This window comes from Phyllostomus discolor, chromosome 4 (assembly GCF_004126475.2).
Source record: "Phyllostomus discolor isolate MPI-MPIP mPhyDis1 chromosome 4, mPhyDis1.pri.v3, whole genome shotgun sequence".
Classification (NCBI taxonomy): Eukaryota; Metazoa; Chordata; class Mammalia; order Chiroptera; family Phyllostomidae; genus Phyllostomus; species Phyllostomus discolor.
The window spans coordinates 445,467-462,335 of record NC_040906.2 but is presented as its reverse complement, the minus strand read 5'-3'; the positions used below and the strand labels follow the sequence as shown (position 1 = coordinate 462,335).

At 64.4% G+C, this 16,869-nt stretch overlaps 1 protein-coding gene across 3 annotated transcripts in view; it reads left to right on the top strand.

The window, feature by feature from the left end:
• Positions 1–2,191: 2,191 nt before the first annotated feature.
• Positions 2,192–16,869, top strand: part of PPP1R7 (protein phosphatase 1 regulatory subunit 7) — a 30,726-nt gene continuing 16,048 nt past the window's right edge. The window contains exons 1-9 of one of the 3 annotated variants that reach the window (XM_028509619.2): positions 2,192–2,938; positions 5,983–6,111; positions 9,470–9,522; positions 10,197–10,262; positions 10,830–10,960; positions 11,255–11,417; positions 12,457–12,573; positions 13,335–13,439; positions 16,122–16,208. In XM_028509619.2, the coding sequence (XP_028365420.1) occupies positions 2,887–2,938; positions 5,983–6,111; positions 9,470–9,522; positions 10,197–10,262; positions 10,830–10,960; positions 11,255–11,417; positions 12,457–12,573; positions 13,335–13,439; positions 16,122–16,208 (903 nt within the window). In that variant the 5' untranslated portion in view covers positions 2,192–2,886. The remainder of the gene's footprint in view (positions 2,939–5,982; positions 6,112–9,469; positions 9,523–10,196; positions 10,263–10,829; positions 10,961–11,254; positions 11,418–12,456; positions 12,574–13,334; positions 13,440–16,121; positions 16,209–16,869) is intronic. The other 2 variants (XM_036022624.1, XM_036022626.1) reach the window with 2 other exon arrangements.

Below are 16,869 nucleotides of genomic sequence, written 5' to 3'. Positions count from 1 at the left end.
CTTTGTAATAAAAAAAGCACTAAAACTCTCCAGAATACACTGTGATTGTTATAAAACTTTACTTTGTAAAAGTAACAAGAACAAGGAGATGGGGAGGGAAACATGAAGGGAGGGTAGGGGCAAGAAATTCCGTCTTTCCCCAAAAGAGGTAAATAGTCCTAAATTGACAAACCAAAAGGTGGGTTGCTGGAAAGACACACCCTTTTCCCCGTGTGCTGCCTGTGTCAGCTGGGGGCCGGCTCGGCACGGCACGTCCCTCCCTGGGAACCCCAGGGACCAGACAGAGCCTCCAGGGCCTCTGGTCTCCCAGTGCGGAGACTGGCCTCGCAAGCACCTTCTCTGCTCAGGTTCAGTTCTGACTCAAACAGCAACCAGAAGTGTGTGCAAGTCCAGGCCTAGGGTTTTTGCTGTCGCTGCCGTTTTAAAGCAACAACATGCCAGTTTGGGGTTTGGGGAGGGCTGTGCGGGGGCTGAGTGAAGGGGGACTATCACAGGACCCTGAACCCAGAGAGGACCTCATGCTGCCTTGGAGGAATCCTGCGCCTGTCGCCAGTTTTGATTCCAGAAGGCAGGAGGGACCCAGCTCAGTCAGACCCAAGGGAATTCAGGAGAGGTTTCCAGGGAGCTTCTGGGGCAGCACTCCTTCCTCTGAGGGTGACCTCCCAGAAGCCACCGTCTTCCTGCCACCAGAACACGAGCGGGAGAGCAAACAGCTCCAGCCGCTCCACCACTGCCGTGCGACCAAGAGCACAGCCAGCCTCCGGACGAAGCCAACAACCTGTGGGCAGCACGGGACAAGATGGCGAGAATGTCGCCTGGAGCCACCAGCGAGCCCACCCTAAAACCTGCCTTCCTCTGAGCTTCAGGTGTGGAGCCAAGGACCTGACGGCCGTCAGAGCCCTGCTGAGGCTGTGTCTCTGTTTCTTGCATCAAGCCAGGATAATGGCTGTTGTCACCGAGCGTGAAGGTGAAGGCTTCCTCAAGTGCCCCCCACCGCCCCCCCAACCCAGAGCTGCAGAGGCAGGATGGAGACGCCCTCCAGGCAGCGCCGCCCCCAGGCAGAGACACCCACTGCCCTCAGGGAGGAGCAGCCCCACCGTCTCCCAGGGCCTGCCAGAGCAGTCTGGGTTCTGTCCCTAAGGACTGACTGGAGTCAGCTCCCCGCTGGGGAGCAGCAAGACCAGAGGCACAATTTTATAAAGATCACTCCGGGGGCAAGCACGGGGGGACGGATATGCGGAGAGGAGGGTTACAGGAATGCAGGCAAGAAATCACGAGGTCCTAAGTGAAAGCGAAGGCAGAAAGATGGCCGTGGAAGCCCCAGAGAAGACACGACCCAGAACCGCCAGCGGTTCACAGGGCGAGGAGGTGAGAGAATGACAGGCGTCAGGACCACATCCGCAGTCTCGGCTCAGGCCACCGCCATTCCCCGGGAAAGAAAAACGGGCGAAGACAAAAGGCAGGAGAAAGCAGGGTGTGCATGGGACGTCCAAGTGAAGATGCCGGGAGGCTGCGGGCTGCACCCCGAGCTCACGCACTCAGCCGCAAGCATGCACCGAAAGCTCCTAGCGCCGGGCACCGTCCGCAGCTGACCGAGACACGGCCACCGTTCCGGAGCTCAGCTCCTCGGAGGACAGGCGATAACAATGGATAAAGCGCACCCAGTGAGCTCCAGGGGAGCACGGGCGCCGGGCGGGCCGAGCCAAGGAGACAAGAGGACCAGGGAGCTCCGGCTGGGCCCCGGGGCGCGGCGCGGCGCGGGGTAAACGGCTGCCACCTCCGCGCCAGAGACACACAGAAGGGAGCCGGCAGCGGCGAGGACGCCGCGCTCCGGCTGGCTCGTCCACACGCCGCGCTGGGCCGGGAGACTGGACCCCGCGGAGCCCCGGCCACTTCCCCGAGAACAGGCATCTCACCCGGTGCTGAGGACGGATTCCCGGCCAAGCTGGCTTCACCCAGCCGCGCGGAAACCGATCTCCGTCTCCACTCTCCCGGCCAATCGCAGAGCAGTTCATAGTGATCGACAGCCCCCCTGGGCCAACCACTGGCGCCTGTGGGCGGGATTCATCCAGTTTGAGTGGAGAAACCCGCGCTGACGGTTGCTAAGGACGCATGAGACTCCTACGGCGCCTGCGAGGAGCCAAAAGACATAGCGCCTCCGACAGCCCGGTCCAGCAGACTCCGGTTCCTCAGGTCTCGGGATCCAGAAGGGTGAGCACTGCGGAGCTCTCCCTCAGCGGCCCCGGCCTGGAAGTGAGGGCTACGGCGTCGGCTCCCTCACGGACCCAGAGCGCCCGTGGGGCCGAGGACCCACGAAGGTTACTGCGCCCGCCGTAGACTTGATCGGCGTCCGGGGTCCCGAGCGGCTCCCCCGGCACCTGCGGCGAAGCCGGCCCCCGGCCCCGGCGCGAGCGCAGGCGCCCGAGCTGAGCCCGCCCTGCGCTGAGCGTTAGCTGGAGGCGGCCCCTTCACACGGATCAAGTCCGCGCGGCGACGCCGGACGAAGTCGACCCATTTTGCAGAAGCGGCCGGTGAGGCCCGGAGGCCCGCATATTGCAGCCCCACGCAGAGACCCGCTACGAGCCAGCGCATCTCCCAGTTTCTTCTCTCCGTGTCTGCGTGTTTCCACCCTGCCACTCCCTGCCTTCTCCGCTCCTCGCCTCCTGACGCCTCCAGGCGTTCTTAAATTACCTGCCCGGGGGAGGTGAGGCGAACGGCCTCAGGGATGAACTACAACTCCCATGAGGCGCTGGGGCCGTGCAAGCGCTTGAGGGTCAGCCTCCCCTGCGCTGGGATTCCATTGGCTGGGCGCGGTCTAGCTTGGGAGTCCTGATTGGCTGAGGGACCTGAGGCGACAGATTCCGGAAAGGGGGAAAAGCAGCGGACATGGCGGCGGAGCGCGGCGCGGGTCAGCAACTGTCGCAGGAGATGATGGAGGGTGAGCAGCCCCGCGGGACGGCGGTCAGAGGGCCCGGCGGGCGGGGGGCGGCGGCCCGCAGCGGCCTTGCCCGAGAGAAACGGGGGCTTCCGCCTCTGGTCGGGGCCCAGGCCCCGCGCGCGGCCCCTGACAGCTGCCGGCCGGCTCCGAGGGGCGGGGGCTGCCAGGAGGGCGCGGTAGCCCGGGGGGGCGCGGGCCGCCAGGAGAGCGGCGCCCACGGGTGGGGGCTGAAGGCGCGGTGGTAGCGCCGCCCCGGCGTCCACCTGCTGCTTGGAGCCTCGCCCTGACCCTCCGATCTGACCCGCGGGTCGGTCCCCGAGCACTTGGCTAGTGGGGGGCTCATAGGGGAGCGTGGCGGTCGCGGAGGAGGATCCCCTCGAAAGCAGACGGACTGTGGGGAAGGGTGACAGGCGGTCGAGGGCTTGGTCGAGACCACCGGGGCCAGTTTGTAAAGTTATCACAGTTCTGCAAAGACCGGATTCCGCTCTTTCACTTTGTTGAGAAGGATGGTGAGCTGATGTGTGCGTGAGGCTGTGTGCACACGTGCACACAGGCTCGCCCCCAGTTGGAGAGCCAGCTGTTCCCGAGGGCGCCTGAGCTGGTTTCCTGGAGAACGCGCTCGCGTGTCACGGCTGGGGAAGAAGGGGGCGGGGGCGGGGGCGGGGAGGAAGGGCCCTGGGGTGGGGGAGTGATGGCTGCCTGACCAGAGCCAGCTCCAGGTTGACACTCAGAGGTGCAGCTAGGTCGGAGATAGAGTCGGGGGAAGATCAAAAGTCACTTCTGGGGAAGGAAACCACCTGGTGAAAGGCAAAGGGTGTGAACGTGGCCTGTCTGGAGGAGAGTTTGAGCAGGGGTGACAGTCACTTTGGTTGAGAGTGGCAGGGGACCAGGGAAGCTGGCAAGAGAAGGTTGTGGTGGGGACATTCTTGAATCTCTTGGATTTGGGGACCCTTGGATCTTGTTAAGCAAGGAGGTGCCTCTTCTTATCCCCCTTTCCCTCCTCCACCCCTTACCCACCCGGGTCCATGTCTGGGCAAAGGACGAGTATAAGACCCAGGCATTTTTCTCTCCTGCTCCTGCCTCTCCAACTCATCAACAAGCCCTGACCCTTCTACTTCCCTAAGATCTCCAAATTTTCAAATCCCTTCCATTCCCACTGCCAGTACCTTGAGCTAGTCCATTGTCCCCAGTGCCCCTAAGTCACCTTTCGTGCTGATCCTCCGACCCGTGCTCCAGGCTCTCTGTGGTCCTCAGGACGGAGTCCCGGGGGTCACTTGGGCCACCCTTCCTTAGCTAAGCCCCTCCTGCCCGGGCCTGAGCTGAACCAGACCACGGCCCAGCTGAGCTCGCTCTCCCTTAGCCTTGACCTCACAGTGCAGGTCTGCCTCACTCTAGGAAAGTGGAACGAGCCTGAGAAACCTTCCAGAGCCAAATTAGCATAAAGCGAAGAAGCGGTTAGCTTAGGGCACATCTCGCTAATGGATGCACGCAATCAGGATGACGCTCCTAGTTCAGAGCTCTGGTGGCTTGATGCCGAGATGCTGGGTGTGGTCCCTGTGGAAGGCGCCTGGTGCGGCCACTCTGACCAGAGTGCGAGCTGCCTCTGCTAGGGCTCACTGCAAAACAGGGACGCCGTTCTTGCTCTTCACATTTTTTTTGTGAAACAGAAAATCCTTCTTGGAGCTTTTTCATTAGTGTAAACAGGCACTAACGTAGTTCCCTCTTAAAAATAATGCAGCATAAAGTGAACTTTCGGGAAGCAGGGGATACTTGTAATTAACTTATTATGTGTCTACTGCTTTTACTGACTAAAAGCTAACTGCTTTTGTGCCTTTTCTAATGTAATTCTGAGCAACTTTAAGATGCAGTGACTGTGCCAGGTCCCTTCTGCAGATTTGGAGGCTGAGGCTTGGACAAGGAAGTTACCTGCCGAGCTGGGCCTCTGGGAACAAGATGCAGAGTCAGGAGGGGCCTCTGGCATTCCAGAAGGTTTTGGAATCAAAGACGAGATTTAGATTTTAGAATCAGATCGGACTCTCTGGCAATGGAGGAGTGACGGGGTCAGCACACGCCACGGAGAGGCCGGTCACCGGAGCCCTGGGCGGTCCCTGGGGCGGGGAGGAGGAGCCCAGCTGGAGAGTGGGAGGTGGACTTCACAAGGACGCACTTCATCCAGCAGTCCTTTCCCGGACACCTCCCGCTTCGGCCCGGTGGGGGACACAGAGAGGCAGGGGCCCTTCCTCGCCTCGGCAGATAAGCTGGAGCCCGGAGCGAGGCACCTTTCAGTGGGGGTGGTGGCTGCACGTCGGTTGTTGGCGCTTCAGGGCTTCCAGGCAGGCTCCTGAAAGAGGTCAGGAAAAGAGTTAGGGGAAAGGAACACTGTTGGACAGTTTCGCCAATGAACTTGCACCAGTTGGCCACATTTAATCATTGCCTTGTTTATCAATTCAAAAACTATCTGTTTGCCGGCCCCTCAAAGCTCTGCACTGGCCGGCATCGCTGTGTCCTGAGGGTCAGCGTCCACGACCTTCACGTGGGGCTGCGAGCACTGCTGGCCGTCTTCTCCGTCTTTATTAGCGTTCCCGCCCACAGTCTGGTTTGAGTTAGTCTTGATTTCTTTCAGGAGGTGGGCCTGTGAACGGGGCTGGTTTTCCTGGCCAGGTGGGCGGTGGAGCAGGGGTGAAGGTGTGTGGTGGGAGGGCCACAGTGGTCCCCTCGAGCGTCTCTCCAGGCTTCACACTCTGCGTCGGCCTCGGTGCGCGCAGTCAGCGCATCCAGGGCCTGCAGGACCCCCGGCGACTCTCCGGGAGCGCCTCGGGGGCAGGGATCACGGGACCTCACCTCCACGCCTGTGTGGCCCCCCAACCCCACCCCTCGCCCCGTGCTCCTGCCACTGGACAGATGGCGCCCGGGACGTGGAAGACACTCAGGTGGTCGCTGAACTGCATCCGGTTCCTGTGTTGCGTGAAGCCGTGCCCACTCACAGCCGGGCGCGGCCTGCCGCGCGTCCTGGGTGGGAGCCCTCACCGGTCCGTGCGGTTCAGTTGACAGGCGGGTCGAGTCGGAAGAGTCGGGCGACGAGGAGGGGAAGAAGCCGAGCGGCGGCGTGGTGGCGGAGCCCAACGAGCACGGCCTGAAGGACGGCCAGGAGCGGGGAGAAGCGGACCCAGAAGGTACCAGGCCCTGTTAGCACTGTGGTCGCTGGAGGGGCAGGGGAGGCCAGCACTGCCCGGGGTCTGTGCCCCCTTCCCGAGGCGGTGGTGTGTGTCGTCCTGGGGGACCTCCCGCTGAGCGGGGCGCAGCCGCAGAGGCCCTCCAAGGGCCAGGAGCCCGGTCTAGGCTGCCGCGCCCCCTCGCTGGCCACCTCTCTGGGGGCGCCTGCGGGCAGGGTGCAGTGTCGTCACCGCACCGGAGGCGAGCGCACATAAGGGCACTGGGGCTGGTGTGTCATCTGGGACGGAACCAGAACCGCGCTCGCCAAGTGTCCAGGGAGCGGGCGCCGCCATGGTAGCGTCTCGGCCGCCCGCTGTGCTCCGCTGTCCCGCCACAGGGGCGCGAGCTGCCTTCCTGGCAGCGCGTTTCACGCCCCAGAGCAGTCACTTCCGAGTCCTTCGCCGTTGTCACGGCCTGGGACGGCCCTCCTAATTGCCTAGGTGTTGGGAAAGTCATTTCACGTGGAAAGTGCCCCAGTGGCCTCCTGGTGTTTCAGTGGGTGACAAGGACAGTAAAACGAACTGGAGACGAAGGGAAATGAGCCCCAGCGCGGGGCGGCGGCCTTTGCCCGTGACCTCAGCCCGTTTGTTTGTTGAAGCTCAGAACGCCGATTTCCTTTGGAAGGAGCGAGAGTAGAAACCTGTCAACAAAGAGAAAGCTGTCCCAGATACACTGTTCAATGAAAAGGCAGATTTCCAGACAGTGTGCATGTTGAGACCCTGCTCTTACTTAGAGAATAACATTCAGGTCACCTGCTTCGGAGCGGACCCGTCCCACTGCTGTGGGGGGCGTCTCCGCACAGCACGTTGGTGAGGGTCCGGTGCCTCCTGCACTCCCAGATGTACACGTAGCGTATGGATGTGTGAGGCAGCAATCATACGTTATTACCTTTTAATAATAAACACAACAAGTTTATTTTTCTTAAGATTTTATTTATTCATTTTTAGACAGAAGGGAAGGGAGGGAAAAAGAGAGGGAGAGAAACACCAATGTGTGGTTGCCTCTCATGCGCGCCGCCCCCCACCCCCCACTGGACTGTGGACCTGGCCTGCAGCCCAGGCATGTGCCCTGACTGGGAATCGAACTGGTGACCCTTTGGTTCTCGGGCTGGTGCTCAATCCACTGAGCCACACCAGCCAGGGCCAAAAATAACAAATTTATGAAACACCGCTCTGCTCTCTGTTCCAGTGAAGGTAGCTGGTAGCCATGGCAACCTAAGTGTAAGGCAAAGGAGAGTACCACAAAAGCAGCAGGCACCTTCCGGAACTGCAGAGTTGTGCTTCTGAGGGGGTGTGGGTGGGGTGACTGCCAGGAGTGACGGGTGGGGCTCCCAGGGTTGCCTGACGTAGGCCCGGGACACAGAGCAGGTAGGAGTGCCACCTGTCCCCACACAGGAGTCCCTGCTGCTTGTGTGGGGCCAGAGGTTGGGCAGAGCCCTGTCGTGGGCTTCCTCCCCTGGCTGTGGGTGCAGGCTCGGTCTGACTTGCCCAAGGGCGCGAGGCTCCAAGGTGGGATGGCTGTGCTGGAACCCCGTTGTCCGAACCAGCACCCCTCCCTCCAGGATGCTCGATAAGGTGAAGTTCTCTGGGAACACTTAAGGCCTTACTTAGAGGAACCAGGACTCACACCTGCCTGTAGTTAAGTCTCAAGTTCAAATAAAGTCATTCAAACCTATCAGTTGTTCCTTTTCATTTTCCCTAAGATATCAAAAAATGTGATCGCTGCATAGTTCATTCAGAAAGATGTTCCAGGATGGTAACTTTGTTTCAAAGGTTAAGCCGACCTTTGGGGGCTGTCCTGTGCTGGACAGGTCACAGACAGAACCCTCTGAGTCCCGTGACCACACATCTCGGGGAGCCCGGGACAGCCCCCGTTTCCGCCTGTGGGCCCAGCGTGGTCGCCCACGGTGCCCCTCTCACCAGAGTGTCTTGGTTTGGTCGCTGAATGGCCGGGTGCCCAGCCTTCATCACGAAGCCTGTGTCACTGCAGCCTCCTGGGTCCTGGTGTTGAACTTAGGCTATTGGGGGAGGGGCAGGTAGCTTGGGCGTCTCTCTTGGCTTTGCCCAGCTTCTTTTATCTAATTCTTAGGTTGGTGATATCCCATAAAGTTATGGATAAACTGTAAATGCCATTTTCTGAAACCCTAGCAGCTGTCGACGGTTATGGAAAAGGCGCAATTACAAGACCGGGAAGTGGACGCAGCTCTAGCGGGGCCAGCACCTCCTGACTCAGCAGGGCCTACGCCAGGGGCGCCCCCGAGGCCTCCAGTCCAGGGGCCGGGCTGACCGGCATGCGGGCTGCTGGCCCACTGCTCTGCAGAAGCAAACACAGCCTTGTGTAGGGAAGGGGCGGCCGTGGGAGCCAGGCAAGGAGGTGATGACAGCTCACAGGACGTGGGGCCGAGGGCAGGGCCGCGCTCCAGCCCAGAGAAGTGCCGTGGGCCAGGCAGACCAAAAAGTTTCTGTGACCATCCAGCCCCAATATATGACCTTTGGACCCTAATTCAAGCAGAACTCACTCCACAGGAGGAGAAATCTTAAGACAGTTGGTGACACCAAGGAATTACTGTTGCTTGTGTTAAGAGTTTAACCCCCTTAGACATAAATGCTTCAGCAGACGCGGGTGGGAGGAAGGGAGGGGCTGCCCACTGTGGGCTCCGCGGCGGGAGTGGCTCCTGCAGCCCTCTCAGGCGCCCGGCGCCGCAGGAGTCCGAGGCCAGGCCTGCTGGCGGAGGTGCTCCGCCGGAACCAGCCCCCAGCCTCCCAGGCGAGAAGTGCAGCTAAATTATTCAGCAGGCTGAGCCTGCCTGCCAAGCCGTGCTCCGCTCTGTTCTGCTCTTTGCAGAGACCGTTGTTGGTAGGGCCTCTCTCCAGAGCAACAAGAGACACATCCTCGAACATCTGATTTGCCCACCGTGGTCCACAGTCAAACGGCCTGATTTATTGCCACAAACTGGGGTGCAGGCTGCTGCCGACTATACAGCTCTGGGTGTCACCAGAGTGGTTGGCCGGTGGCCTCCCCCCTTCTTTTTGCCGTCATGTCCTTTTTCGGGACGCCCAGCCGTGCAGATGGAAGTTTGGAGACCTTTGCTGGTGGCTGAACGCAGGGAACTCAGAATGGCAGGAAAGCCACCCTGTTGGCGTGGGGTGTTGGTTGGCCCCCCGTGGCACCCAGACCCTCCAGGCGCTGCCTGTCGGTGGGCCCCACGCTCCGAGGCAGGCAGCCTGCATGCCAGCTCGCCCCGCCCCCGGGCCGGGCTGCCTCCTCATGCACGCAGGGGCTCGGAAAGGGCTCTCTGTTCCCCTCTCACTTTTCCAGGACAAGAGCTGCCCGTGGACATGGAAACCATCCAACTGGACAGAGATGCCGAGGTAATGCCACCTGCTCTGCCCGCCCCAGGGGGCATGGTGACGGGCCACGCTGCATAGGGTGTCTTTGGGGGAGGCGCCGATGAGTAAGTGATCCCTGAGAAGAGGCCGTCTGAGCCTCCCTGGGCCGGGTCAGGTTCCTTGGTTCTTGCTGTTTCTCGTAACGGTGATCGAACTCCCCTGTTTAGCCGTTGTGGCAAGTGAAGCGCCTTTGAGTCATAAACCGCACGGGTCCAGCGATCCCACTGCGAATGTGGGGCCCCCACGACCCCATCCGAAAGGCAGTCACGACGCAGGGCTTGCAGCGACCGCCGGGCAGGGCAGGGCACCCCTGCATGATCCCCTGGGGGGCACCAACAGGGCCGCGGTCAGTGCACCTCCTCATGGAGTGTTTGTGCTCGGGGGGCCGGCGGTGAGAGGAAGGGCCCGCCCGCCCCTCATTCGGAGGGTTAGCTCTAGACAGAGTGACAGCGAGTCACGGCCAGACCCATGGGCATCTCGGAGGTCACCTCACATCACGTCACCTGTCTCTGCAGGCTCCCGTGGGGTGCTGGCTTGCTAGTTCTCCCGCACCCCCACCTCCACCCCCAGCAGGGCCCCCCCCGTAGCTCCTGCTCTAGGAAGGAAGCAGGGCCCGGGCACATCCCTGCAGCTGGCCCGACCCCCCTTCATTTCAGGACGTCGACCTGAACCACTGCCGCATCGGGAAGATCGAAGGCTTCGAGGTCCTGAAGAAGGTGAAGGTGAGAGGCGACGGACAGTCCAGAGCCCCCGCCCCCACCCCCGCCAGTGGCAGGTCCAGACCGCGTGCACGGGGGAGCCCCGGCCCCGAGTCCGTCGCAGCCCCGCTGGCCCCCGTCAGCGGCCACTGTCGAGCGGCCGTGGCGTGGACGTGGCAGGTGTGCAGAGCGGTGCAGGCGGCAGCTCAGACCCCTGCTGCTGCGCGGGGAGCCTCCGTTCCGGGCCACCGGCAGCTGCGCACACACCAACCTGGGCAGGCCCAGCCCCGCCCGAGTTCTGCTTGGTTTCCAAAACCGAGCCCAAGGCTTCCCTCTGCCGGGAAACAGCACACGGCAGCCCACCTGACCGAGGTCTCCCCCTGCGAGCAGGCCTGCTCCGTGCCAGCGGGCCTGCCTGCAGCCTCCCTGCGGGTGTCTGCCAGCGCCCCGGGTCGGCCCCTTTCTGGAAACATCAGGACAGTGGAGACCACATCCCCCCACCGAGGCTTCCCCGCGCCCCGTTAACACAGCTGGCTCTTCCCACGGCCACCCCCCTCGTTGCGCACATCACATGTCCTTTCCCGCCCCCAGACGCTCTGTCTCCGTCAAAACCTGATCAAGTGCATCGAGAACCTGGAGGAGCTGCAGAGCCTGCGAGAGCTGGACCTCTACGACAACCAGATCAGGAAGATCGAGAATCTGGACACGCTGACAGAGCTGGAGTGAGTCCCGAGACCCAGGAACGGCCGGGGAGCTGTCCAGGCCCCCAGAACCAGCCTGTGCCCTGGCATAGTCCGCAGTCCTAGAGAGGCCACTGCTGCCCCTGGGTCCTAACCCCCCCCCCCCACCGGGTCCAGAAGTGACAGCAGCCCAGCTAGTCCCGACCTGAGAGGTGGCCGTGGGCGGGGGCTGCTGGCTGGTCCCTGCCCTCAGGGTGGTCCTGGGGGCCGGGTGGGGCCCTGTGCAGGTCTGTGCATCCTGTGCTCGTTAAAAAATGTGTGCTTTTCTCCTTCCAGGATTCTAGATATCTCCTTTAACCTCCTGAGAAGCATCGAGGGCGTCGACAAGCTGACACAACTGAAAAAACTCTTCCTGGTCAACAACAAGATCAGTAAGATCGAGAACCTCAGCAGCTTGCAGCAGCTGCAGATGCTGGAGCTGGGGTCCAACCGCATCCGGGTAGGTGTGGAAGAGCTCAGGGAGGAGCTCTGGGAACGCCCCCGGACAGACAGACGTCAGCTGGAGGTGGGGGGTAGCCAGTGAAGAAGAGGGAGGCCCTGCAGGGCAGAGATGAGGCCACTGCCAGCCAGAGCCCATAGTCCCCTTTGACTGGCCTCCATGTGGCTTTGGGAGTTTGCAGTGGACGGCGGTCGGTCCAGCTTGGCCCCCGAGAGCTGGGCAGCACACAGAGCACAGAGGCGGTTCTGGCCGGGGCCCTGCCGGCACCGTTAGTGGTGGCGTGGCCAGACAGCAGAGCCGCACACCGAGAGCCAGAGGGCAGCCAGGCGTAGTGTTCGATCGGGTGTCTCTGGGGCGCGTGACCGAGAGAAGCGGGGCTCGTCACGGGTCACTGCAGGCGTAGCGGTTACGGGCACCCCTCGAACATCCATCTTCCCAGACACCGCCCACCCCGGCCCAGCCGTGCTGTGCTGGGCGGGCGGGCTGCACCACGGGCGTCTGCTGGGGCCCTGCCGAGTCAGCACGCGCCTGCGTGCGCTGTGTCCTGTCTGTCGAGAAGGTCACGGTTAACTGGTTCTGAGAGCGCAGCGGACACAGAGGCAGGAAAGAGACCGAGTTGTGCACGTCCGTGAAACCACCTGCTGTGCCCACACAGCAGGGCGCAGGACCGGAGGGGGCACAAGGAAGGAGGGGTAGGGGACCCTGCATGGGCGGTGCTTCTGGGGCGACGGAGGCTCTGGGGAACGCACTGTGGCAGACCTCACAGAGGCTGGCGCTGGCGCTGACGCAGACCAGGGAGGACCGCCAGACCCAGTCTGAGGGTCTCCCGCTTGTCCCCAGAGCCCCAGACGCGCGGAGCCCGCGCCTGTCCTCGGTGGTTTCCGTTCCGTGCCTTCCAGTGAGAGTCCCGGGCCCTCCTCAGCGTGCAGTGGCAGTGACTTGCCTGACACCCCAAGGCCAAGTCCAGAGTGCGCTGTCCCCTCCCCTGCGTGAGCTGGGTGGCCACACCGAGCCGTCTGATGCTCTGTCTTTCCCGCAGGCCATCGAGAACATCGACACGTTGACTAGTCTGGAGAGCCTGTTCCTGGGGAAAAACAAGATCACTAAACTGCAGAACCTGGACGCGCTCTCCAACCTGAGAGTCCTCAGCATGCAGGTTCGTCCAGCTTCGTGCGCCCCACTGCCCTGTGCGCCCCACTGCCCTGCCCCTCCCCCTCCTTCCCCCTCAGCAGGGCCCCCCCCATAGCAGGGCCCGCTTCTCAGCCGCCCCACTCTCTCCTGCTGGGCCCGTGGCCAGCCTGAGTCCCTGCCCGTGCCCGCGTCAGACTGCCCCCCCCCCTCCCCCCCGCCGTGTCCCGATGGGAGGCCCAGCTGGCGGGTCGGCCAGGGCGCACCCCGGGAGGAGGGGTTGGTTCCAGACGCTGCCAGTGCGTCTGTGAGTCCTTCTGCGTCCACCGTCCTGCGGAGTGCAGCCCTGCCCTGGGGAATCGGGCAGCACCGGAAGTCGCCAGGCTCGCGGGACCTCCCTTGTTGGGAGCCAGGGCGGGTGGGACCAGACCTGGAGGCGGGCGGGGGCGGCTGTCCCTTCAGTTGAGCCACACGCGCCCTGAAAGACACGAGCGCCTGCTGCGAAGTGCCCGGTGGTTCTGCTGCTTGAACCCCTGAGGTACCTGAGGCGACCCTCCCCGAGGACACAGGTGCACCTGAAAACACTCAGTTCTTCTGCGGAAAACCCTCGGGCCCTGGTGCGCGCACTGCAGCCCGGGGCAGCAGGCTGCAAGCGCTGGCCTCGCCCTCCCTCTCCCTGGAAGCCTCGGTCTGGCCCCTTTCGAGTGGAATGCCAACGAGGGGACCCTGTCCCCAACGCTGGTTCCCCTTGTGCCCCCCCCAACCTGACGGCTGCCGCTCTCCCCCCAGAGCAACCGGCTGACCAAGATCGAGGGCCTGCAGAGCCTGGTGAACCTGCGGGAGCTGTACCTCAGCCACAACGGCATCGAGGTCATCGAGGGCCTGGAGAACAACGTAAGACACCCTCTTGTCTGTCCTGGCAGGCGGATGGGCACAGCCCCGGGCCCGGCGGATGGCTGTGTGCCCGCTCCGTCTCGGGGCTGGTCTCCAGCAGACGCGCCTCGGGGGTCTCTCGCAGGGACCGCCCGGCCCTGCAGAGACTGCCCCCCCACCTCCGCCCCGGGGAGGGAGGCAGGAAAGTGCCCTGAGCCGGCACCAGCCGGTGCCTCCCGCCGGCCGGAGTCACCTCGCACAGGCATCGGGCCCTCGCCGGGGCGGCGCTCCCTGCACGGCCCCGGGGCAGCGCCGCAGGCGTGTTCACCGGGGTTTTAACCACCCCCCCCCCAGCGTGTGTGCGCCCCCGCACCCCACACACTGCGGAGGCCACGGGGACCAGCAGCTCACCTGGTCTGGCAGCCCCCGCGCGCCCCCTTCCTCCTGCTTCTCCCCCCCACCCGCCCCCACTGGGGCCAGGCCACGCCCCCTCCACCCCAGGACCAATCCCGCTCAGCCCCGGGCGGCCTTGGGGGTGGGCAGCGGCCCTGGCCCTCCGGGCTGCTCTCAGCGGGAGCGGCTCTCCCCGGGGCGGCTCTCCCCGGGGCGGCTCTCGGGCGGAGGAGGCGCTGTCCTCGCTCTGGGCTCCCGGCCGCCCTCTGCCCTGCTCGCCTCCCTGCGGCCTGACGGGTCGCTGCCGCCGCCGCCGCGGGGCCCCAGTCAGGAAGGGCTCCTCTGGCCTTCGCCGCAGCGCCCGGGCCCATCACCGCGAGTGCTGTCAGGGGAGGCCACGTCCTGACTGTCGCGTCCCCGCATGCACACACAGTCCTGGGAGGCTGGGCCTTGCCGGTGGGGGGGTCCCTCCGCCTGTAGTGGGCCCGGTCCTGCGGGGGCCGTGCGTGGGGCCGTGGGCAGGCTGCGCTCCCGGGAGGCCTGGGCAGCGCGGCCCACGCCCGAGGGGAGCGGCGCGCCTCACCCCCACCCCCGGTGCTGAGACCCCAGGCCTTGGGAACGGAGCAGAAACACGCAGCTGTGGCTCCGGCGGTCATTAAGGCCTCGCGCCTGCCCTGACCACGTGACTGCCTTCGGGGCCTGGTCAGCCGGAGGCCGGACACTCACCTGTGCTGAGTGTGAGCCCTCACCTGCCCAGCCTCCACTTCTGTGGGGGCAAGTGAGGCCATCAGCACCTTCTCCCCTAACGGCGAACCCCGGCCCCCCCACACCTCGTGCTCCCCTGCCCCCTGCACTGGGGCTCCCTGGTGGAGGTCGGGGCCTCTGGGGCCTGCTCTGCCTACGTCCCTCTGTGCTGGGCACAGCTGAGCTTTCGGAACACTGCCCAGCTCCCCAGAAAAGGGGCTGAGGACCCCACCGAGTTCCTGTGCTTCATCGGAGTTTCAGGGGGGCCCTGGCAGCCAGAGCCCCTACCTGCTGCTGACCCCCTGCGCCCACACCAGAGGTCAGACTCAGGTCTCCTGGGTGTCTGCACCTGCTCGGAGGACCCCCCAGTGCAGGCCGAGGGCTGGAGAGCCCTGCCCTGCGCCCAAGGGCCGCCCACAGGCCACGCTCGAGCCCCTGTCGGCTGTGGCACCGACTGAGCGCTGCAGGCACGCACCGGGCTAAGGGCACGAGTGAAGCCAGCGTGGGCGCCGAGGGCATGCAGACCCACCCCCCCACCCCCCGCTCACTGTGGCCCCCAGAGGGGCCGGGGCTGGGGTGGCCGGGGCTCGTGGGCTGGGTGGCCGCGCGCACCAGGAGTCGGACACGAGGGCCAGAGCCCTTCCGGGTCGGTGCAGCTGCTGGCTGCTGGCGTGGGTTGGGGGGACGGGGCGGGGATTTCAGCTGCCCTTCAGCCGGCGCAGGCGCAGCAAAGGCAGAGGCACGGCAGCACGCAGCCCGGGCTGTGGGCCGACCCCCCGAGTGGCCGCCCTGGTTGGGGGGGGGGCTGCGCTGATGGGTTGGGCTAGACCTCAGCAGGGCCTGCTTTAGTTACTGGTTTTTAGGGCAAGGGGAAGGGCGGGAGAAAAGGAGGGCAACGTCGATGTGCGAGAGATGCACCGACCAGTTGCCTCTTGCACACAGCCAGCCGGGGCTAACCTGGCCTGCAGCCCAGGCGTGTGCCCTGACTGGGGACTGAACCGGCGACCTTTGGTTCGCAGGGGGGCACTCAGTCCACTGAGCCGGGGCAGCAGGGCCCGTGTCAAAGCGCCACAGTGCTGCGCTGGCCCCCGGAGCTGGTGTGTCCCCAGCCGCGTGTGCCGGGCTCGGGCCCCTCGCCACCCCACCCTCTCCCGTCAGCTGTGCGTTCTCCCCCCTCCTGGCCGCCGCCCACCACCCCCGCCCATGTCTGCGCAAGCTCCGGCCCTGGACGGGCCCGGGCACCTCGTCCGAGTCTGAGTGTCACACGCGTCCCGGGGGGTCACTGCAGGAGAGTCACCGCCACGCCAGGGCTGCCGTCCCTGGGTCCCTGTGGACGGGCCTCTGGGGGGCCCAGGGATCGGGTCCGACAGACCAGCATGAGACCCCAGCGACGCGGGGACACGGGGCTGCGAGCCGGGGCCCCTGCCGCACGGCCCTGTTCTGTGGGGGCCGTGGGGGCTGTGGGGGCAGTGGGGGCGCGGGCCCGCGGCTCCGAGCCCAGACCGTGGCTGCCCCGGGACCGCTGACCCGAGGTAATGCGGGACAAACTTTATTTCCTTATTTTAGAACAAACTCACAATGTTGGACATCGCAGCAAACAGAATCAAAAAGATTGAGAACATCAGCCATCTAACAGAGCTGCAGGAATTCTGGGTGAGTGGAGACCCCACTGGGGTGGGTGGGTGGAGTGCTGGGCGGACGGGGTGGTGGGGTGCAGGCTGAGGTGGGTGTGCAGGGGGTGGGGGCCGGTGGGGGGGCGTCATCGGGACCTTACTGAAAACACACGTCTCCGGCCCCTGCACCCGGGGGCAGACCAGCCCCAGCCGGGTGGCGGCGGTGCCCGTGGCCCAGAGCTTGGGCCTGTGCCCGGGCAGACCTGTGAGCAGGCAGGGGACCGGTGGGTGTTCTCAGGCACCTGGTGGCTACAGGTGTGTCTTAGGGAGTCTGTCGGGAGAGAGGCAGCTGTCGGCGGTCTGGAGACCCCCAGCGGGCCACGTGCCCACGCCGAGTCGTCCTCAGGGCTCCCTGTGGGGCTCCCGGGGCTCCTCGGGCAGGCGTCCCAGGGTGGCCGCCCGTCGGCCCCGCCCTGCGGCTCGGTGAGCGGGCGCCGTCCTCGCTGCGGCGGCTCTGGTCCCAGACACGTGCGGAGTCGAAGGGACGGCTCTGCCTCGCCTGGCCAGGCTGTGGGCCCTGCCGGCACCCTGTCCAAGTGTCCCGACAGCACGGGTGGCCCACGGTGGACATGTCCCCTGACCCTTATCGACAGCTCTAGACCCTGGGTCGTGTCTGACAGGGCACCAGAGTGCGCCAGCGA